The 24,572-nt window shown below is 49.6% G+C and overlaps 1 protein-coding gene across 3 annotated transcripts in view; it reads right to left on the bottom strand.

Moving 5' to 3' along the window:
• HNRNPUL2 (heterogeneous nuclear ribonucleoprotein U like 2) overlaps positions 1-24,572 on the bottom strand; it is a 49,484-nt gene that overhangs the window by 2,986 nt on the left and 21,926 nt on the right. The window contains exon 13 of one of the 3 annotated variants that reach the window (XM_085626070.1): positions 16,976-16,998. The exons of 1 other annotated variant lie outside the window; for it this stretch is intronic. In XM_085626070.1, the coding sequence (XP_085482196.1) occupies positions 16,976-16,998 (23 nt within the window). Of the gene's footprint in view, positions 1-4,869; positions 4,954-16,975; positions 16,999-24,572 lie in introns of those variants that run through there. One more of the 3 variants, XM_085626069.1, reaches the window with a different exon arrangement.

Here is a 24,572-nt window from a genome sequence, read left to right as displayed (position 1 = left end):
AAAAACACTGGTTTGTTCCATAACTTAAAAACCATTGTTAAATAATGCCCCACAACAAGGATAGCAGAAGAATAAAGAATTAATTTAATTGTGGGTGATGTGAAATATGGTTTGCCCCTAAAAATGACACCAATAAAAGGTTTGCTAGGGTAAGATCGAACAGGCAGGGGTAAAAAAAAGAAAGAAAAAAACCTGTTTTTGCATTGTTTACTATTTTTTAGGTTTCTCCGTGCTTGCAGTTTAAGGGGGGAAAAGAGGTATGAAACTCATGGGTGAACCTGGAATGATACACTTCTCTGATAAGTAGACACAATTCTGACTTCAGCAAGGGATCACTGAAAGGAATACTTTAATTATAAATAAAACAAATAAAAACGTTAAAGTAGAAAAGGAAAATGTCACTTTGTGAGCATCTGTTCGTGGCATGTAGTACTGTAGATTCACATGCAGTGCACACTCCTGATATCTAGTGTTGGGCTTGGATGTGTGCAACCTGTTTTTCTTTGAAGTCTTCGAGTGATATGGGGTCTCCGCCTATTACTGGTAATGCGCATGGGCTCCACTGTTGGATTATTTTTCCAGAAGAAAGGTGAGTATGGTAATAAGAGCATAAAGACACAGAAGATGATAGAATGTGAAGAATGAAGAAAGAAGGCCTCTGCAACAACCAAAGGCTTCCGGGGAGGAGTGTGCGAGCAGGTGAATCTACAGCACTAAATGCCACAAACTGATGCTTACAGGGTAACCTTTTCTGTTTGTGGCATATATAGCTGTAGATACACATGCTGTGCATAGATTGTAAAGCAGTTCTTACTTAAGCAGTAGGTAGCCAGACGATGTTGCAGAGGACTGGAAAAGTATGTAGTACAGCTTGGCCAATGTTAACTTGTTGGCATGCTAAGACACCCACACAGTAATGCTTGGTGAACATGTGTGGAGCAGACCAGGTAGCTGCTTTGCAAAATGTCAGCTATAGGAATGTTGCCTAAGGAAGTAGGAGTCCCCCTTTTTGCAGGTAGAGTGGGTTCTGGAAGGGATAGGCAAAGATCGTTTGGCTTTAGCGGAACAGGGCTAGATACATCTGACCAACGATTGTGTAATTCCAGCTTTAGAGAAAACAATGCCTTTGTGTGTTTAGGAAAAAAAGACTGCTTCTGGGTCTCATGAAATATAGGAGTGCCCTTTTGACATCTAGTGTGTGAAGAGCTTCTTTGCCATCGACTGGATGTGGAAAGAACACTGGAAGTTTGATAGTTTGCGGTGGAAAGAGGAGACCACCCTGGGAAGAAATGTGTGGTTTGTCATAAGGGCTACTCTATAGGAGTGAACTTGAAAGAAGGGTTCTTGAAGGGTTAGAACCCAAAGTTCACTTGCGCCTGCGGAAGGTGATGGACACTAGGAAGACTACCTTACAGTAAAGGTACAGCAAAGGGCATGAGTGAAGTGGTTCAAAAGGAGGTCTGATGAGAACTATGCGGAGACTCCGTGGCCAGCTGGCACAATGATCGGAATGACTCAAATCCTTCCATGAAAGCCTTGATGGCTTGAACTTGAGACAAAGGTTGCTTGTTGTGAAGGTAGGCAGCAATGGAATGGAAGTATAAGCAATACCCGACTTATGCAAATGAAGCAGATAACAGACTATCTTGAACCGCTGCCTTGAGACGGTTGATGTGCCTTGGACCACTGTAGTGCACAAACCTCTTCCATATAACTGCATAGCAGGCTCTTGTAAGCCTGTATGCATCCTTGAGGACGAACATACAATCTGGAGATAGGCTGAGGTAGGTAGTCAAATTTAAGACCTCAGTAGTCAAATCACAAGTTTTCGCCGTTTAAGATTTGGCGGTGCCGTAGCTCTGTGTGAGAAGGTCTGGCAGGAGGGGCAGCTTCTCATGAGGCACGTGGGAGAGGTCGAGGAGAGTGGTAAAACAGGGCTGTCTGGGGTAGGTGGGTGCCACCAGGATGAGAGTGAGGGATGTTTGCCAAAGCCTTCGAACCACCAACTAGAAGTAGAGCAAGAGGCGGAACAGCGTAGGAAAATATAGGTGACCAGTTCATCCATAGTGTATTGGTCATGAACTCTAGATGTGTATAACTGGAGGCGAAGCGTGGGCATTTCACGTTTTGTTTTCGGCTTTGGCAAAGAGGTCTACATTGTGGAACCCCTAATGACGGAAATAAGGGATACTTTGCTAGTAGATGGACTTAGTGATGGAGTGCCAACTGCCTAATGCCCTGAGCCAACGCAGACAACTGTGGGGAGTGAGTGCGGCCCGCTTCTGAAAGTAGCATGTGGTGGTCATGTATGTGCGAATGAGAGCTACCTTGTGCTGAAAATGAGCAAAGAACTAGCGTGCTAGCTGGATGGCCAGCAATTTCAACCAGATGTGGCGACCCCGTTGAATGGGTGCCCCACATACCCTGAACAGTCCAATCTTTCAAGTGTGCCCTCCACCTGGTGATGGAAGTGTGAGAAAGTGGGTTTCTGTTGCAGTAAAACCCCCCCCCCTTATTTTTGTTGTCAGACTACTGATGCTCTTCGACTGGATGTGCTCTGGGGCCCTGCTAATCAGGACCCCAGGGCCTGTGTTCTTTCCCCAAAACAAAACCCAATTGGCATCTCTGGCCACGTCAGCCCCTGGTAAATGGTACCCAGGGCACTGTGACCAGAGAAGGCCCCTAAAGACTGCAGCACTTATTGTGCCACCCTTAGAGGCCCTGTACCCTGACACACACACACACACACTGCCTTTGCAGGCTGAGGGTCTGGGTGCAGAACAAAACAAACACATCCCTGTGTGCCATGCCCACAAACCATTGCCCTGGCATACATCAGTCACCCCTCTAGCTGGGTGCCCTATGCAAGTGGTGAGGGTACAGGTGCATTAGCCCTGTAACCTTACAGTGTCCAGGTTCATTCCTTGGCCCTGTAAGTGCAGTGCTGCCATTAAGAGGATATGGTGCTGGGAGGTTGTCATTACGAACTCCACAGCACCATAATGGCTACACTGAAGACTGGGAAGTTTGGTATCAAACTTCTCAAAACATTAAACCCACACTGATGCCAGTGTGGGATTTAATGTAAAATGCACCAGAGGGCATCTTAGAGATGCCCCCTGAAAAACTACCAACTATCAGTGACCCAACTGAGAGGCTGCCACCACCAGACATGTTTCTGGACCCTTGGGTCGAGAGCCTGCTGCTCTCGGGGGCCTGAAACAATGCATATCCTGGGACGAGGTGCCAAGCCTTCTCCCCCAGGATGGGCAGGGTTCACGAAGGAGAAGCTTCAAAGGCATGCCGCCTTTGTGAGCCTCTCCAGACCATTTGCTGCTTTCAGCAACTGGTCCCCACTGGTTCTACCCCCCACTTTGGGCAGGAGAACCGGCGGGAAAAACAAGTGAGGAAAAGAGGTGTGCCCACCTCTGACAACTCCACCCCTAAGGTGGGGGAGGCGAGGTGAAGCACAACCTTGAGTCCCCGCCATCTTTAGGATGGGGGATCCAACCAACCAGGGACAGGCTCCTGCCCCCCTCCCACTGGTAGCAGAATAGGGGGTGTACCTCACCCCCAGAGAAGGGACCCATTGGTCCCTGCCCTTTACCTACCTGTAACGCCCCTAAATTTAGTATTTAGGGGCACCCTGAACCTTCCTTCCTCAGATCCAGCAACGATAAGAAGGACGAGAAGCCGCGCAGAGCTAACAAGAGGACAACGCCCACTGACTTGGCCCTACAGGCTTGTCTTCCCTCGAACCTGCTTCTGCGAATCCCCGGCATGTCCAGCGGCCAGCAACCTCAAAAACCCCAGATGACCTGCCTGCATTCACTTACCAAGCTGTTTCTGCCGTGAACACCGGACGTGTTTAAACTGCAGCTTCTGGTGCCAGCCAGGAACCGCGAATCCAGAACACTCTGCACCCGCCGAGCCCGGCCCGTGTTGGAGTAAACAAACACCACGAGGAGGCCCCCCCCGGCGATCCGGAACCGAGATCCGGCGACCCATGACCTGCCTCAAGCCTCCAGACGACGCCTGCAGAGGACCCCCCCCCCCCACCGCAACCAGAGCGGGTAAGAAAATCTGACGTCCAAAGGCACCCCTGCCCCACGGCCTTGTGTGCCCAACCCAGCGGTGCCTAACCATTCCTCTACATCCCAACTTACCCCTCGAAGTGGTGGTCACTCCTGAAAAATCCTCGTCCCCGACCCTGCAGTGTTTATTTGTCCTGGAGAATCTCCATTGAAGTCAACAGGGCACCCGACCTCAAAACAGCACCCGGCTGCCCTAGCGCCGCTGAGGTTGGCTCTTTTGTGCTAACTTGGTCCCCAACTTGCCCTGAGCTTAACCCTAGGAGCTTTGCTCCCACAACGCTGTGGCCTGCTTGCCAGCCGCCGCCAACCGGAGCCCCCCTATACTCCATAGGATAACATTGGGTCTCAACACTCTGCACCCGGCCCCCCGAGTGCCGCTGAGGGTGCAACAACAGTGCATCACTGACCCTGGGAGACACCCCCCCCCCTCACACCTCGTCTAACCCCAGAACCCTAACTCAAAAGACTGATTACTTACCTTGAAACCAATAACACATTTTTCCTCATAGGATAACATTGACACTTTAAGTGTCGACTTTTGAAAACTACAAATATTCCTTAAAAATCAGCCGAATAACCAAAACGCATTTTCTCAACTGTTTTCAGGAACTGTCTCAGTGCTGAATCCAGGATCCAGCACGGAGTAAGAAAAAGTATCGATAACATAACTTACCTGCTAAGTGAATTTCCTCCCATAGGATAACATTGGTGATTCTATGTGAAAAAGTTTGTGTCAACTTTTGAAATGCATTAATATTCTTTAAAAATCGTACCTTTAACCAAAACGCATTTACTCACCTGTTTTCAGGAAATGTCCCAGGCCTGAATCTAGGACCAGTCCTGTGTTGGCAAAAGTAATCTGAAAAGTAATTAACTGCATTTTACTTAAAAAGCCCATTCAATTGAATGTACTATACTTGCAATATGTTGCAAACTGCTTACTTAAAGAACAAGTTACTTACCTTCGGTAACGATGCATCTGTAAGAAACATTACTTAAGTTAGATTCCTCACCTTAGAATATCCCCAGGCGTCAGACTGGATCCAGAAAGATTTTTGTAGCAATACCCCTTGCGTGTCGCTAGGCGTCGTCTGCGGCTCCGCGTCCGTCGTTGGCGTCATGCGCCGGAATGACGTCGGAGTACTTAGACACCGCCCTCGCGCGCTGACGTCAGTTCTTGTACATAGCTTTCCGCGCCAGGGACGCCGAGCCATGCAAGAGACCGACACTGGTGCCAAAAAATCTAGGGCCCTGAAAGGGAGAACCTTAACCCTAGATGTCGGTTTGCAGAACGGGGAGGCTGGGTGGGTCGGTGAGGAATCCAACTAACTAATGTTTCTTACAGATACATCGTTACCGAAGGTAAGTAACTTGTTCATCTGAAAGAAACACGTTAGATTCCTCACCTTAGAATAGATACCCCAGCAATACCAACCCCGGTGGTGGGTCTGCGAACCAAGATCACACCAGAAAGTCCTGGAGAACAGAACGGCCAAAGTGGCCATCTCTCCGGACTTGGCTGTCAGGCAGTAGTGCCTGGCGAACGTATGCAGTGAAGCCCACGTCGCCACCTGACAGATGTCCTGCAAGGGGACTCCCCGTCCCAGGGCAGTCGTCGCCGCAGCGGCCCGAGTGGAATGGGCTCGCAGCCCAACAGGAGGGACCTTTTTCGCCAAAGACTAGCAGAGTTTAATACACAACACGACCCACCGCGAGATGGTCCGCTTGTGCACAGCTTTACCCTTCTTCGCACCTACATATCCAACAAAAAGTTGGTTGTCCACCCGGAACTGGCTTTTGCGGGCCAAATAAAATGACAGCGCACGTTTTGGGTCCAGACGGTGGAGCCTCTTTTCATCTTTGGAAGGATGCGGAGGTGGAAAGAAGGTGGGCAGCGTGACAGATTGCCCAATGTGAAAGGGAGTCACGACTTTAGGAAGGAAAGGCAACCTTATCCGGATGAACCGAAAGGAAGGGAGGCTTAGCTGACAGAGCCTGGAGCTCACTCACCCGCCTAGCGGAGGTGATCGCCACCAGGAAGGCAGTTTTCAGAGTCAGTAGACGAAGTGGACAGTTGTGAAGGGGCGCAAAGGGAGCGCACATCAGAAAAGTAAGAACAAGGTTCAAGTCCCACGGAGGCATTACGAAGGGAACAGGAGGGAACATATGAGTAATGCCCTTGAGAAAACGGGAGACAACAGGGGACTTGAAAAGAGAAGGCTGATCAGGAAGCCTCAAGAAAGCAGAGATTGCAGCAAGATAACTCTTCAAGGTGCCCAGAGCAGAGCCCTGCTGGGCCAAAGAAAGAAGAAAGAGGAGAACCTCAGAAAGAGGGGCAGAAAGGGGATCCACAGCCTTTGCTGTGCACCATGCCACAAATTTGTTCCACCGGCAGGCGTATACCGTCTTTGTGGAGGGACGCTTGGCTGCCAGAATGATATCACAGACTTCAGGAGGCAAGTCAAATGGCATCAACTGCCGCCGCTCAATCTCCACGCATGGAGGTGGAGGCTGGACAGGTTCGGGTGGAGGACCGTCCCCTGTTGCTGCGACAGAAGGTCCTCCTGAAGAGGCAGTCGTATCGGAGGATCGATGGACATACTGAGTAGCTCGGGATACCAGTACCTTCGTGCCCAATCTGGAGCCACCAAGAAGACTTGGGCCCGGTCACGCCTGATCTTCTTCAGCACTCTGGGCAGAAGTGGTATAGGCGGAAAGGCGTACACCAGACAGCAACTCCACTCGAGACGAAAAGCGTCTCCGAGGGAGTGCCGCCTTGGAAATTCCAACGCACAGAACTGCTGACATTGCGCATTCTCTTCGGTGGCGAATAGATCTAACCAAGGCTCTCCCCACTGCAGAAAGAGACCGTGCGCCACGTCCGAGTTCAGACGCCATTCGTGATCCATCATGCACCGGCGGCTGAGTTAGTCTGCTCTGGCGTTCAGAGAGCCTGCCAGATGTTGAACCACCAGGGTGATGCCCTGATGTTCCAGCCATGTCCAGAGGTGCAGAGCCTCCTGACAAAGGGTCCACGACCCCACCCCGCCCTGTTTGTTGCAATACCACATGGCGGTGGTGTTGTCCGTGAACACCTGCACGACACTTGCCCGGACAGAGGGAAGGAAGGCTTTCAGTGCAAGTAGGATTTCCCTCAGCTCCAATAGGTTGATATGGAGCAGAGTCTCTGCCGGAGACCAGAGTCCTCTGATCTCCGCCTCTCCCATATGGCCCCCCCATCCCAGGAGGGACGCATCCGTCACTACGACATGCTCCGGTTGGGGTAGGGAGAGGGATCTGCCGCTGACCCAATCGCGATTCGTGAGCCACCACTGCAGCTGGCTCGCAGTGCCCTCCGAGATCAGGACATGGTCGGACAGGTTGCCGCGATGCTGGGCCCACTGAAACTTCAGGTCCCACTGCAGAGCCCGCATCCGCCACCTGGCGTGAGGTACCAACAGGATGCAGGAGGCCATCAGCCCCAGAAGCCGCAGCACCAACCTGACCGAAAGGCCGGAAGATGGAAATCAGGGCCTGAATGTCCCGGACCTGCTGTGCCGGCGGATAGACCCAGAACTGCGCCGAATCGAGAACCGCTACGATGAAAAGGAGCTTCTGGGAGGGACTCGGGTGCGACTTCGGCACATTGATGGAGAACCCCAGCGAGTGCAGGAGGTCGGCTGTAGTCTGGAGGTGGGAGACTACTTGCTGGGGCGAGCCCGCCTTCAACAGCCAGTCGTCGAGATAGGGGAAGACTGGAACCCCTGATCGGCGCAGATGAGCTGCGACCACTGCCATCACTTTTGTGAACACCCGAGGGGCACTGGTGAGGCCGAAGGGGAGCACAGTGAACTGAAAGTGCTCCTGACCCACCGTGAACCGCAGGTAACGCCGGTGGGCCGGCAGGACAGGGATGTGGAAATAAGCGTGTTGCAAGTCCAACGCTACCATCCTGTCTCCAGGGTCTAGGGCAGCCAGAACCGGAGCTAAAGTGAGCATCTTGAACCGGTCCTTCCGGAGGAAGGTGTTGACACTCCTGAGGTCCAAGATCGGGCGTAGGCCCCCATTGCCCTTCTTGGGAACCAGAAAGTAGTGGGAATAACAACCACGACCTACTTCTGGACCAGGAACGCGCTCGCCGGCCTCTTTGGCCAAGAGGGCCGAAACTTCCTCTCGTAGAAGATGCAAATGATCCCCCGACATACGGTGGTTCAGCGGTGGCATGGCTGGAGGGGTCGTCTCGAAGGGGAGGGAGTAGCCCCTTCGGACGATTTGCAGGACCCACCTGTCCGACGTGATGGAGCGCCAGTGGAGCAGGTGATGGCGAACTCTGCTGCCCACTGGCGTGGAATGGGCCTGAAAGCTCGGACTAGGAGGGCTTTGAGGCGGATGCTGCCGGGGTGGATGTGGACTGACCGGCACGTTGACCTCCAGTACCGCCTCGGCGGAATCCACGTCCGCGTGCAGGTTGGTTCTGTGGCCGGTGGCTGAGCGGATGCGAGGAGGCGCCCCTTCCTTGGCCACGAAAGGGACAAAAGGCGGAAGTTTGCGGCTGCGGGGCCGAAAGACCCAAGGACTTGGCCCGGGAGTCCTCGAACCGAGCCAGCGCACTGTCCGCCTTCTCACCAAAAAGGCGAGTGCCATCAAAAGGCATGTCCATGAGGGAAAGGCATGTCCATGAGGGAACTCTGGACATCCCGCGAAAATGACGTGGACCTCAGCCAGGCGTGACGCCGAAGCGCCACCGTGGTGGAAATCGCCCGACCCAGCGAGTCCGTGGTGTCAAAGTCCACACCGTATGGCATGCCGCGCTGCATCTTGACCGTCAGCAAGAGCGAGTCGTGTCCGGGCCTCCACCGGACACAAGGGCAGCACGTCCTCCACTGCATCCCACAGAGAGTGGGAATAACGGTCCAACAGGCAAGCGGTGTTTAAAGACCGCAGTCCCAAACTCAGGGACAAGAACAGTTTCTTGCCAAACTGCTCCAACCTCTTGGATTCCCGATCCAGAGGAGCGGACGGGAAGGAGGATTGGGAGGTTGAGGCCTGGATAACCAGACTCTCGGGGGTGGGGTGTTGGGAGAGGAAACTGGGGTCACCCGGAGCAGGGCGGTGGCACCGGGCAACGTTCCGGTCCACAGGAGGGACTGTGGAGGGCTTGGACCAAGTGCCCTGCAGAACGTCAATGAGGGCCTCATTAAACTGCAGCAGAGGCTCAGTGGAGCTTGCTGTCGGTTGAAGGACCTCAGTGAGGACGTTAGTCCTCACGGTCACAGCAGGCAACTCCAGCCCGGGGGCTTCGGCCGCCTTGCGCAGCACCACTGAGAAGGCTGCACCCTCCTCCGAGGCCACAGTCAGAGGAGAGATTAAACCAGCGTCCGGGGAGGTATCCAGACCGCTGGCATCCCCCAATTCCTCTGCCCAGTCCTGAGAAAGTTGGGCCTGAGCGGCCATAGGGTCATCATACCCCTCCCAGTCGCCCTCGTCATCCGATTCCTGATAAACAGGAGGAATGATCGGAGCCAGGCAGTAGATGAAGGGTTCACCAGTCGGCGCCGGCGTCTGGCCCGGACCGGGGCTAAACTGGGGAACGACAGCGTCTGAGGTGGAACCGGTGTCGCCGCCAGCGGAGGAGGCGGCGGCGTGAGGTCGATCGGCACCGACCGAAATGCAGGCCTGGATCCCTCGGGGACCTGCGGCGTCGGGGCCGGAGACGTCGACGGCGCCGCCGGCACGCGAGGTCGCCCAGTCGAGTCCGCGGGGCCCGCAGGCGTCGACGGCGGAGCCAGGCCCCTCATGGCCGAGAGGAAGGCACTGACCTCCGCCGGAGTCGTGTCAGTCCCAGGGACCGGCGGTTATGGGGACCACCCTGACCCTCGGCCGAGTCGCGGGGGTGGGACCACCCTGACCCTCGGCCGAGTCGTGCGACCGGCGAGGGGAGTCCGAAGAGCGATGTCGTCTCTTGGACTTCTTGGAGTGCTTCGACTTACCCGAAGACCCCGACGAGCGATGACTATGGCTGTGGCTCCGCGATCGGTCCTTGGACCTCCTCCTGGACCGGGACCGAGAGCGGCGCGGAGCAGAGTGCCGAAGCTTGAGAAGCTTACAGGACCGCTCCCACCTAGCTTTCGATGTCAAGGCCTGACAGTCGGGGCACGACTCCGCGTCGTGGTCGGCCCCCAGGCAGTAAAGGCACCGGCGATGGTGATCCGTCACAGACATCGGGCGATGACAGGCGTCACAGGCCTTAAAACCAGGCATCCTACCGGCACCAGAGTCGAGTCGATAGACCAAAAAGAGTCAAAAAGTTAGTCAAAAAATGACTCTTCCCGGATCGGCGCTTACTGGCGCGGAAAAAAGAAGAACTGACGTCAGCGCGCGAGGGCGGCGTCTAGGACAACGCCTAGCGACGCGCAAGGGGTATTGCTACAAAAATCTTTCTGGATCCAGTTTGACGCCTGGGGATATTCTAAGGTGAGGAATCTAACTAACGTGTTTCTTTCAGATACTGTAACCAAAACCAGTACAAGTTACAATGCAATTCTGAACTGTGTTCTACAAGTAGTTTACTACTGAAAAGTATTTTTATGCTTACCTGTACCAGGCTTGCTTGGGTCTAGAAATAAAACAGTATATTTTTATACAAAACAATTGTCCTAGAGTTCAGTTCTTGAGTGTGTGAATTCGTTTGCCGACTAGGTGTGTACATCAAATGCGCAACACTGGCCTCTGATACTGCCTTACTGCTCGACCAAGCTACTACTTCAGAGAGTAAGGTTCCAACTTTAACCTCTGCCAAAACTCTGGAGACCCTTGGACTCTTATACACACTGTACCTCACTTTGGTGAAGTATATATAGAGCCAGTTTCTTACAGGAAGCATCTGTTGCAATGGTCACCTGCGGAACTAGGTTGAGAAAGGGTCTGTTCCACCACTGCAGAGCGATTGGTGTGGCCCGATATCAACACTAAATCATCCAGGCGGCCCTCCGCTTGTGACCACAGTGCAGCTAGACACTCCTGCAACAGGTGCATGTGTAACTTGGCATGGGGAACTATGGCAATGCAGGAGGCCCTCATGCCAAGGTTGATGGTGAATTGGGTGAGTGAAAAGCACTGCTGTTAGGCTGCGGTCTGGATCAGTCAGTCTTTCCAAGTAAGGGAAGATGTGGATGCCGTTTCTCCTGAGGGGGAATACTTTAAAGCTGTAATGCTGGCCACTTAACACGTTCAAGGTACTGGTGATGTGCAGGGTGAATCGGGATATGAAAGTAGGAGTCCTTCAGGTCGAGGACAATCATGAAGTTACCTTGCTGCAATAAAAAGAGGACATCCAGGGGTGTCACCATGTGGAAGTGCTCCGACAGGATGCATTTCTTGAGAGGCCTGAGGTAGAGTATGGGTCTGAGGGACCAATCCTTTTTGGGGATGAGAAAGTACAAGTACACTCCTTTGCCGTGGTGGTTGTGCAGCATGGGGTCTATATGCCTATGCGAATGAGTGCCTCTACTTCCTCCTGAAGTAGGTGCTGGTGTTCTTGCTTGAGGGTGTGTCTGCGGGGAAGGATATCTGGCGTGGTTGAGGTGAGTTCTAAGCAGCAACTCCACCCGATTTTGGAAATAACCAACGGACTGGAGGTGATTCTCCACCAACAGGTGGGAAACTCCTGCAGTCTATCCTCACCCCCAGGCAGTTGTGATGTATGGGGGGGTGGGGGTGGGGGGGAGATTCACTAACTGTGGGGGCTGATATTTAGCTTGGGCCCCTCTAGAGTTAACACACGTGTACCCTCCCCATGATGGCATTAGTTTGTGCTGCTACCTCTGGTAGGAGATAGATGTCTTGGGGGGGGAGGGGCTTGGACACCCTCTATAGTGGGACCAACCAAAGGAACCTAGTGCAGAAGTCACCTGAAGAGCTTCCATCGCCTTTGTAGTGTCTGTTTAGCCTGTGGTCCGTAGAGGTCCTCCCCATCGAAAGGCAGGTTGAGGTATTTAAAACCAGATACATGAAGCCAGGCACGGCGTTATATCAGGGCACTTAAGTTAATGCCCTGTGTTGCTGTTGTCAGCTGCTTCTAGGGCATAGCAAATGGTGTTCGAAATGAGCTTCCCTTCTGACACAGTTATGTCCCCGCTCCTTGTACTTATCTGGGAGGTGTTGGAGGAGCTCCTGGATCTTATCTCAGTGAGCACGGTCATGATGTGAGAGCAGTCCGATACTTTGCAATTCTCCATTGGTTCACAGATTTGGCAGTGACACATTTGCCTGCTGCATCAATCTTTCTGCTCTCTATCTGGCAGAGGAGCATCAACAGGGCCCTGTGCATTTTAGTGCTTTTGCGCTGTAAGAACCACCAGAGAGTAAGGTACAAGTTGGCCCATGATATCTGGTGGATTATCCTACTTTTTACAGTCTTTAAAGGTTTTAGGAGCAGTTCTTTTCATGCCTTTCAGCATTAGTAGGTACCACACTGACTCATGGGTCCTAGTCTTCTTGATCCCTATGAATCTCTACCTTGTATATGGTGGAATCCCTGTTGATGATCTTGTGATACAAAGTAGTATCATCATGAGGGGATGGCTTTGTTGGGTACAGGTCTGGGTCTGTAGCTATAGGTGTGTTGATATGATCATCTCTTGGGTCGTTGTCCCCAGCACCTGTTTATTTGCTGATGCCAAGCCAAATCGGTCTAGGTTACAAATTAGCTTGGCTGCGGCATTGGGAAATCACCCGTAATCTTGTAAAGAGGCAATATGCCATGCCCACAAAGAGGGCATTACCATAGTCCAAATGGCTAGTAATCAAGGCCTGGACTATGGTTTTCTGCCAAGGAATTGGAATCCAGTTAAATAATCTTCTCAATAATTTGAGGATGCCGAGCCATTTGCCATAAGTGGCCTTGACAATCTCTTGCACTGAAAGTCGTCCACAATCACCTGAGTTCTTAGGGTTGGGCCTATCCCCCAGAGATTTAGGCCAATGAAATGCCTCCCAAAATAGGCTACCTCACCGAATAGCAGGATCTCAGTCTTATCTGCATAGAACTTTTAAAGCAGTGACTGGTCATCCAACCTATTTCGGTTAGGCACTCCTGCTACTTGCCTCAGGTTTCATCACGTCTCTCACCCAATGAAATAATCAATTGAGTATTGTTGGCATAACAGCAGACATCAAGACCCCATTTTCTTACGCTTTGTGCTAATGGGGCCACGTAAATGTTGAAGAGAGTCAGGCTCAAAGATGAGCCTTGTGGGACTCTGCAAGCTGATTTGTGGGAATGGGATCTAGAAGTGCCGAGCTGCTCTGGAGTACGATCAATGTTAAGAAGAAACCAAACCATTGGTGAGCTTTCGAATGCAAGCCAATATCATACATTTTGTAATTAACCAGCTATGCAAGACTGTATTGAAGGCAGTGGAAAGGTAAAATCATGGAAGCGGCCTTACCCATACCTACTGCTAGCCCGATGTCATAAAAAACGGATAACAATGTAGACCCAGTGCTGTTATTGGTACAAAAACGAGTGTGATGGCATTACATCAAACGATGCCTCGTACGGCTCAAGGGGATAAGAGGATCATCCCCCCCACCCCGCAAACCCATAACAGTAGCATGGTGATCCCTTGTGAGGTGGTGGGGGAAGAGGTACTGCAGGGTGCTTAAGTGGTGCTGGACTAGTGCAGTCAATGCTTCCTCAATGTGGGTGGAGAACAGGGTTCTTAATCAAGCTCTTCCTCAAAGGTCAGTTTCAGGGAAAGAAAGTGAGGGTGGATGGTGAGACTAGGTCGGGTGTCAAGCACCTCCTGGAGCCGAAGCAGGATTGGCTGCTATTGATCCTCCGACCCAGTTGACGATGGGGCTTTGGGTGCCGAACACTTTCAATGCCGATGTTGGCTTCTGTACATCGTACACCGAAAGGCCTTTCGGTGCCAAAGGAATCTTGGAAGCCAAAGCAAGCTTTGAAGGGGCTGTAGATGTCGATGGTCGGATCTGGAGCAATTTCTTCAGTGCAGGTGGTCGGATAATTGGTTGAGTTGCGCCGGTAAAAGTCAGAAGTTACACTACCAATGGTGATCTGTAATGGGGCATTTCGAATGGCACTGTGGAGAGTTCTGCAAAAGCATATTGGAGACTGCATTCTTGATGGAAGATGATATGGAGAAAGCCCCAAGAGGGGGCAGGAAAGATCTTTGTTGTCTAGCTCGACGAAGAGAAGTCCATGTGAATCAAGGTGGAAGAACCAAGAGGTACCGGTGATGATGAGCACATGATATTGGCACGGAGATTGCAGGATGCACGTTCAAACCAGACCTTCCAAGCCAAACAGTGGAGCAGATGCCCATGAGCATTACCAGTGATAGGTGGAGTCACCATATCTTGTGACTCAAAGACTTCTTTGAAGAAAAATAAGCTGTCCACATCCAAGCTCATCACTAGACGGCAGGATCATGCGCAGCATGCGTCTCTACAGCTATACATGCCACAGACAAAATATTTCATTTGAAATTTTTAGGCACACCCTCCCCTCCAACGGAAAGTGTTGACTGCAGGAAAGTGGATTTCTGTTGCAGTAACCCCCCACTTTTTGCCAGGTTTCTGATGCACTTTGACAGTGTGCAACCTGGGTCCCTGCCAATAAGGTACCCAGGGCTTGTGTTCTTTTCCTAAAACCTGTACCATTGTTTCCACAATTGGCACAACTCTGGCATACCTGTAAGTCCCTTGTAAAGGGTAACTGCGGAGCCATGGGCGTGGTAGCCAGGGAAAGGCCTCTTAGGGCTGCAGAATGTATTATGCCACCCTCTGAGACCTCTCACCACAAACATGCACCACTGCCATTGCAGCCTGTGTGTTTTGGTGCAGCTAAAAGTGAGGAGTCGACATGGAACACATCCATGTGTGCCATGCCTACCCAGCACTGCATGAGGCCTAGGTAAGTCACCCTTAAGTCAGGGTGCACTTTCACTCATGTGAGGACCTATCTGCATTAACAGAGAGGCCCCTAGAATATCTAAGGCCATTCTTAAATGTTATAAGTGCTCAGTAAAGTCATCCTGAGTATATGGTCTGGAAACGGATACCAAACATCACAGGATTCAGCAAAGCCATCATGATGCTAGGAAACCCGTAATGACCAAACATCAGAAAATAATAAACCTGCACCGATTCCAGTGTCACGTTTACTATTCTCTGCACTCAGGGGTCCTTTCTAGAGGGAACCCCTGAACCAAACAAGCCTCTAGTGGGTTCCTAACTGGTGACCACCAGCCTGCCACCACGAGACAAGTTTTTGGACCCCTAGGGTGGGAGCTTTCGCTCCCTGGGCCCAGGAACAAAACCTTTCCTGGGCAGATGTGTTCACACCTCCCCCAGGTCATGAAGAGCCATCTGTGGCAGGGGAGCTTCGAAGGCCTTGCGAGATGACCCCCAGCCTTTCCTGCTTTTAGGAGCAGGCCCCTTTTCTGTCTCTCCCCCTTCTTTTTGGAGGGGAAATCCTGGACAGCCCAGCCCTCATGTGGAGGAGGCAAGGTGAAGCCCACTTCAGTGCCTGCCATCTTGCAGATTGCCATTGGCTACTACCTCGAGACCCCTAATACACTCCTTAAATAGTATTTAGGGGCAGCCCAGAAACCAGTTCGACGACCTAAGATTGGAATCCGGAAGACGTCGCAGCAGTGAAGACTCCAGGTCCGACTGACTTGGCGGGTGCTAGCCCTACAGGCCTGCCTGCAGCTTCGGGGAAAAAAAAAAAGACGATGGCTCCAAAATGGATCAGCAACCTCCAGACTTTGGAGGACTGATCCTCCACTTCAACTATGACTTGAGACTACGGAGGACAGCAATCCTGTCCACAAAAGATCCAACCCCTACCGGACCAAGAAACCCTGCTGCAGGTCTTACCTCTGCTCCCGTCGTCCACGACCCGTGTCCTTCCATCCTGAAGTGGCCCCCCATCAGTTCTGACCCCCAAACCAGAGGGGTGTCACCGCAATTGGTTCTGTGTCGCTGCATACCGCCTCTTCATGATCACTCCCCTCCATTGCAACTGGAGCAGTAAGCAGATTTCTGACTTCAAAAGGCACCCCTGCAGTCTCCGACCCAGTGTCCTAGTGACCAGATCCCGAAGTGTCCTGATGTCAAGGGACATCTCCACTTACCTGCCCAGCTGTTGGTTCCTCCCAGAAGGCTTCCTGGACCGAGCCTGCAACCCTAAGCCAAAACTGGCACCCTCCATAGGATTGCACTGGGCTCCCAACACCTCTTAAGCACACTGCACCCGGCTGCCGCAGGTGGTGGTGGTGGTGTCTTGGTGCCAACTTGGGACCCCCTTTGCCTTCCCCTTAACCCCAGGACCAAGACAGAGTGGCCTGGCTGTGAGCAACCCCCAACCTAGGTGCCTCATAGCACTATTGGCTAACATTGGCACCCTGCACCCGGCCGCACTAGTGCTGCTGCCCCTTGAGTGCCAACCTGAACCTTGAGGGAACCTTGGTTCTACCCCCCAAAACTCTGTATCCAAAACCGTTTACTTAACTGTAAACCTAACACTTTGTTTTTGCCATAGGATTGTATGGTGGGTTTTCCCTGACAAATCTTCCGTGTTGAACTGTCTTGTACTGCAACAAAAGTAACTTAGTGTCTTTAAAAAGGGGTGACCTGCTTACTGATGTCCTGTGAAGCTTAGACAATGTTACTAGTTTGTTCCATGCCAAACTAGAAAAGTAACTACAAAGTAATCTGAAAGTAATGTGGAGTAATTTCAAGTACTCTAAAGTGGTATAACCCATTTCTTCTATTGCAAAGTAACTTACATGCTTCTGCAAAACCAGTATACACTGTAGCTTGCAAAATATAAATGTATAGAAAGTCTTACTTACCAGCTACTAAGGGAATCTTGGTTCTAGAAATAAAAACAACAAAGTAAAAACTTTGTATACAAATAATTAGTCTGGATTCAGTCTAAGCGTGACATTTCTTGCCTGACTGTACAACAAATGCTTAACATTACCCTCTGATAAGCCCGACTGCTCAACCACACTACCGCAAAAGATGTATAATCTACTTTAGCCTCTGCTATATCTCTTGGGATCCACTGGACTCCGTGCACACTATACCATACTGTGGTAGAGTATATTCAGAGCCAGCTTCCTACATTGACTTTAGGTGCTATCCCCATAACTCTTGGAGACTGGCTGCCAGGCACCTGTTCTGGCTAATTAAATCTTCAAGTACTCTGGAGTCCATAGGCAAGAACATCTTGCAACTGGAACAAAGCGGGGTAGTTTGAATCCCACTTTCATTTACATTTTCCAGACAGGAAATGTGGATTCACGGTCTAAGGCTTCAAAACTTGTTTGGGTTGGTTCGCTTTTAAATGTCATTTTCAGACTTCTTAGACACCGCGTTTGTGCAAAGTGATGGCACCTCTCACAGCAGGAGACAACGGGGATGCCACCAATCAGAAGTACCTCAAAAGGGGCACAGTGATTTCTGCACCAGACTGTCAGTCTTCTTGTAGCAATATTTAGAGATAGACAGATGGGAAGGACCGGAAGAGAAACTTCACTTTAATCAGAAATTGCGCACCAACCCATCACCTCTGTACCATCTACCAAACAGCAGTACTCAGAAAGAACTATTCAGCAGTCTTTTTCTACTAGGAACTCATGGGATTTTTAAATGTAGCCTTGTTTCCATTCTCCAACCAAAAGAATGCATGACATACACTGCCACTGTGTCGAAGCTTTACTCATCCTCGATCTTGTGCCATGCTAAAGCAGGGGCATCCAAATTAGATTCCCGACCCCGGTACTCATTCAGCATTTCTCTCACTGTAAAGTTAAAGGAATTTGTAAAGTGAAGTGTCTGACAATTGTGCGGCGGTACATGGAGTGTGTTTTCCTAACAGCCCAAGAGCTTGTAAATTAACTGTACAAATAATTTAAAACATAGCAGTGAGGAAAGCACTTCTTTTGTAATCATGAAGGGTCATGTAAAGATTAATAGGATCAAAACAAATTAGAATAATTTAACGGGTGATGTGCAAATAAGTATTTGATGACACCCAATTTAGACACATCGTGTGTACACTAAATTTTATCAGTAAAGCTGCGTGTCACTGGGAAAGTGTGTGGCCATTTCAATGGAAAATGAGCTGCCTGTGACAGTACGCTACCACTTCATGATTCAGTAATATATTTATTAAAAGTAAGCACATCTAAACAGAAGCCGACAAACATGCCTTCCCCCCCACCATCATAATTCGATTAGTGAACTAAGAGGCAAGCAAGTCAGTGGTCGCGGGTACCCTTTATATGGGCTATATTCTGATTTTACATGGAGCAAATTTAAGTCTTTTAAATCAAAAAGAGGTTTTTATAGAGAAGACATGCTGAACTCACACATTGACGGTGCTCTCATATGTGATCAATGAAGAAAAAGGCGAATAAGTGAAATAAAATATTTGCCTAGGATCACACAATTTGAGACCAGTTTATAAGTCAAGCACATTGCAGTTAGGTCAGGTAGATTATTCAAGTCACTGAACCTGCAGTTCTGGTAACATGGTTACAATTTTTCAAGGCATGGCTTGATATATGAACAAATGTCTGGAAGACAAATGATATTAGTAATATAAGTGCATTTATCCCCACCACTCATCAGCACCGGGTGACATCACTGAATTTCCCACCATCCATCTGGACAGGGAGTAACAATATTGTTTTTTCCCCTACCAAAACAGTCTTTAAAATCAACCAAGCACGAGGACTTTATTACCCATCAGCACAGTAAATGACACCATGACACCCTGGTCTCCCCCCTCCTCCAAGGACCTACTTAATCACAGCTGCAACACGGGAAGTGCCAAAGGCAAGCCCACCTGCACCCGTTTACACCTGGACTGGCAGGAACCCTGGTCTGCAGCACTCCTTAGGTTCTCCAGCAGCCACCCACACCCCCACGCAAATACTAACAATGTGATCAACATCCCCTCTCAACACACCACACAAGAATAAAAATGCATACACCCCTACCCTACACCACATCAAACCCGCACAGCAACACTCACTCACATGCATGCTTCTTAACACATGATCACTTGGGAAACAACTGAAAAATGGGACCTTCTGAGCAGCGACGCACCAGACATCCTCTTCACCACAGAAACCTGTCTCAACCCCTCATCTACTGCAGACATCGCTAAGGCAATACCAGAGGGCTACAAGATCTCTCAACAGGACCAACTTCACAAGCCTGTAGGACTCGCTATCGTCTACAAGGAATCCATCAAATGCACAGCATCCATGGAGAACGTCTGCAAATCTCTGAAATAATTCACCCTAAACTGAACCTTTGCCTACTGACCACCAGGACCATGAGCCACCTTTACCAACCATGTGACAGACCCACTCTGCCACAATCTACTGCAGAGCCTACATTCTCCTCGGGGACCTCAACTTCAGCTGGAAGACTGAAACTACCCCTACTCCACAGCACTCCTCGAAAGCTTGAGCAACATCAGACTCGCCCAGCTTGTCACAGAACCAACACACACCGCAGGAGACGCACTGGACCCCATCTTGACCACAAGCCACAGATTCAAATGCAACTCCATCACAAGGCCCTCATAGACCGACCACTATCCTCCATTTCCAAATCAACACACCTTAAGAAAACACCCCTACCAGCTTCAAGATTCTAAGCCACAGATGGGGCAAAATCACAGAAGCAGCTGTTCCCAGGGCCCTCAGCACCAATCAGCCTAGCCCAACAGGCACCTTCGACAAGGACATCAATAACTGGATCAAGAACTGCGCTGAGACCCTCACACTCAAACCCAACATTAGTAGATGAAATAAGCAGCCAGCTGGTCCACAGAAGACCTCGGAGACACCATACACTGTAAACAGCTAGACAGGAAATGGAGAGCCAACCACAACCTAACTACCTACAAGACTGCACTCAGACGCCGTGACCAACAATTTAGAGACACCAAGAAAAAAAAACACCAGTGGACTTCATAGAAGGAAGCGTCAACAGCTGCAAGGAGATCTTCTTGATCGTCAAGGATTTCACCTCACCTTCAGCCACCGTCAACATTGCTGCCTTCAAACAACTCTGTGACAACCAATCCAACTTTTTCCACATCAAAATCGTTAACATCTACACCAACTTCGCACACCAACCCAGCACCAGAGAACTGATTAGTAACCTACCAACCAAGATGCCCACCTGACTGAATTGAGAACCATCACCAGAAACAAAACAGCGGCATTCATGCAGACGATCCACTTTTCCCCCCACCACATCTACTAACTGGGAACATCACCAATCAGCACCACACTGACCCACATTAACCTCTCCCATTACGTCCGCCACTTTCCTGGATGAATGGAAATTTGCAGAAATCAACGCCCTCCTCATGAATTCTACAGCCAACCAAAATCAACTGAGCAACTTCCAACCCATATCCATGCTTTCCTAGCCAGCCAAAGTGAGAAGGCCATTAATAAGCAACTCACAATCCCCCCCTCGACCTTCACCATCTTCTAGACAACACACAACCAGGATTCAGAAAGAGAGAGCACCGAAACAGCACTTATTGTGGCCACTGGTGATGTTCAAAACATCCTGGACCAATGAGAAACAGCAGCCCCCAGCCTGCTCAACTCCTCTGCGGCCTTCTATACTGTCTCCCACACCACAACACCCTCATCAGAAGACTCCAGGAGATTGGCATACAAGGATCCACTCTCAAACGGATCTGTTCCTTCCTCCCTGGAAAAAGCCAAAGGGTTAGGCTGCCATCCTTCACATCAAAGACCAAGAAACTGAGATGCCCCCACAGGAATCGTTCCTCTGCTCCACTCCTTTCAGCATATACATGACACCGCTGGCCAACATCATCCAATCTAAGACATCACTGTCATCTCCTACGCCGATGACCCCAAACTCACCCTCTCTCTGACAGACAAGACAAACTCCACCAGAACCAACTGCAGGACCATGATAGCAGACTGGATTCGAGCCAACTGCCTGAAGCTAAACTCAAAAAAGGCGTAAGTACTGCTCTCAGCAGGCTGGGCTATAGCAACACACTATGCCAGACTCTTCAAACTCTTCCTACACAGACTTCAGACCATACAGAACACAGCCGCATGACTTGTACTCCACCTCCCAAGCCGCACCCACATCACTGCAGGAAGCTTCAATGGCTCGCCATTCACAAGCGCAAGCAAGTCAAATTCTCACTGACACATAAAAAGCATTTCACAACACAGGACCAGAATACCTGAACAGTTGCATACACTTTCGCCAACCCACCAGACACCTATGCTCTGCCTCACTCGCCGCATGCGCAAAAAAGCAACACTGGGTCGCTCATTCTACAACATCGCACCCAAGACATGGATCGACTTCCCTCAACACTTCAGAGCCTCCTCACTTCTTGAGTTCTGCAAAAAGCTGAAGACCTGGCTCTTCACATAAGCACCATAGGACCACACACCTTGCCCAAGTGCCTAGTTGCCCTCTGTGATAAGTGCGCAATACAAATCAACATGACATAACCAGGACTTGACCATTACTTTACAAGTTGAGTGCTGAAACGGCACTAAAATCAATAAGGAACCCCCCTTTTTGATCTGTCTGTGCTATATAGATGTCGAAGGAGGGCGAAATCTACAGTGTTATCAGTTTTATTGTTTTAACTGATTAGTTAACTCTTCATTTTGTTTTTAACTCTTATGGCAGATAACCTTAGTTGGAGAGCCAATGCATCGCCAATAGGAATATTCTTAGAGGATTTAATGTTAACCAAAAAATTAGAGTCTACAAGCGCACAAAAGACATTTGGAGTTGTAAACTAGTTAATCAAAGTTTAAATGTAGCAATTGCCTGCTAAAAATTTCATTTTCACTTTATGAAAGTATAGCACTGACTAGAAAGTGACTTACACCAAATTTGGGCTTCACCGCCGTATCAGCTCTTCAAGTAAGCATTAAGTCGTCAACCTTCTACCCAAAGTCATGTGACTAAAGGGAATATCTTTGGAATCCAAATTGGAGTGCAGCAGTATTGTGGCCCAGGCATGTAAGAGCATATTACGCCACGGTCACAAGAAAAGGCTTCAAAAGCATCTCGAGACCAGAGATTCAAACCATACAAAAAAAAACTATATATCTCCTTTGACTAGGAGTTTAATGTGTCCTATCAATTAAAGTAAGCAAATATAAGACTATGGGCAGTAAAAAGTGGAGATTGGGTGTAAGGTTAGGTAGATGGGAGCAAAACAAAACTTTCTACAAAAGTGCCAGATGGAGTTTAAAATGTGTCTTGCTATGTAAATGCATTAATGGGAGGCTGGGGAGATGTTCTCTTCAGAAGAATGGAGTTTTCAGTTTTTGCAACTGACTTATGCAATTTTTGCAAAATCTTGTGGTTTTTTTTTTTTTTTAAACGTCTCAGTTGTGGGGCATGGAGAAAATGTGGAAGCACTGAGAGGAGGATGACTGACAAGGGCCCATTGCTAGCCTCCCAGCTGTCAAAATACATTGAAGATAATAACTTGCTGGATGACACGCAATTTGGTTTCCGTAAGGGCCATGGAACCGAAACAGCCCCTATTAAGGCATCAGAGGAAATCAGAACAATACTAGATCAAGGTGGTGCTGCTGTCCTGGTACTTTTGGACTTGTCAGCGGCATTTGACACGGTCGACCATGCTACCTTGATCGACTGTCACAACCATCGGTATCAGACTGAGCCAAAGGCCTCTTTTCTTTCTAACCGCACCCAATTAGTGAGTCTTGGCACTTTTGATTCCCCGTCATTTGCCCTCCCGTGTGGCGTGCCGCAAGGATCCTCGTTGAGTCCGACACTATTTAATATCTATGTGTCGGACTTGGCAAGAGTCATCAAAACACATGGGATGGGTCTCACCTCCTACGCCGATGACACACAGTTGGTGCTGGCTGTGCATAAGGATGGAGAAGCAGTCGCAGCCAATTTTCAGGACGGAATGATAGCCATCAGTACATGAATGGCTAACAATTGCCTAAAACTAAACTCTGAAAAAACAGAGGTAATTACTTTTGGCAAATTATCCCCGGGTTGGTCCCCCTCCTGGTGGCCTACCAAACTGGGACCTCCTCCACTCCCTGTATCTAAGGTCAGGAACCTAGGTGTCATATTTGACAAGTTGTCCTTCACACCTCATGTCAACAATGTTGTTTCATCATCATTTTACACGCCGAGAATGATTTAAAAACTCTTTACCATTCCTCCCACTCAGTGCTGGAAAGACCCTGGTCAGCACCTTAGTAATGTCACAAACTGACTATTGTAATGGTCTCTTCATGAATGCAGAGCAAAATCCTCAACAAACTACAACAGGTCCAGAACTCAGCTGCCAGAATTCTATCAGGTACCCCTAAATGCAAATCCATCTCAAAAGTGCTACGACAGTTTCATTGGCTTCCTATAAGAAGCCGTATTAAATTCAAGGCCCTCTGCTTCGCTTATAAAGCCACGCGCAATACTGGACCTACGTTCCTGAAGGAAGCTCTTGGTGCCTACACCCCCATCCGATCTCTGCGGTCATCTGCAGCGAATTTGTTGAGGGTCCCTCGCACTAAAACAGCTTCATGGGGTGACACACGGTTTACCGTCGCCACCGCCAAGCTGTGGAATTCTCTCCCCATCCACATCAAGTCCAGTCCGACACTACTTGCCTTCAGGAAAATGATAAAAACATGGCTTTTCAGCCAATAGCCTATAGCTCTTGGTTCATGCTCACTGTCCGTAGCGCCGGGACACCCATGGGTATTTGCGCGCTTTATAAATTGTATAAAATAAATAAAAATAAATAAATGGGCGAAGGAGCGAGACTTCAGCGGCCACAAATAACACTGCGGTGCTGATCTATTGTAAAGCCAGTCAGCGAAGATGAATGCTGCGCTAAACAGAGGACATCTGTAAACTAAACCTTTTCAGGAAAGTTTTGTATTCCATTTCAGTCACTCACTTTGGGCTCTTGTCTTGCCACTATAACTGGACGTGGAAAGCTATTGTGTGTTTTCAAGAGCACACAGAAGGTGCTGGCCTGGGGGCTGAGACCAGGTATGAGGGGGTTGAAGCTACAACAGACATGTTAACAAAGAGGGCTGAAATGTGTGTGAGGGGGACAGAGCCTTTGCATTATACAACGAAGTGCCATGACTTTTAAAAATGCAACTCTTTGCTATTTGCTAAGTCTATTGTGATTTTACTGCGGGAAAGGTGGTTATCAGTTTATTCCTCATTTTAGTGTTTTTGCAAAATGTGCAACTAACAACAAGCATTGGCATAGCCAATAGGTCGTGCCTTTGGGACTTTGTGTTTAGGCCCAATTTTTGGCTATGTTGTAGAGTAGTGTTGCTGCTGTGCATTACGTTGAAAAGTTATAATAAGAAGTGTTAATTATTTTTGCTATTT

The sequence above is a fragment of the Triturus cristatus genome, chromosome 9 (assembly GCF_964204655.1).
Source record: "Triturus cristatus chromosome 9, aTriCri1.1, whole genome shotgun sequence".
NCBI lineage: Eukaryota > Metazoa > Chordata > Amphibia > Caudata > Salamandridae > Triturus > Triturus cristatus.
This window is presented reverse-complemented; position numbering and strand designations above follow the sequence as displayed.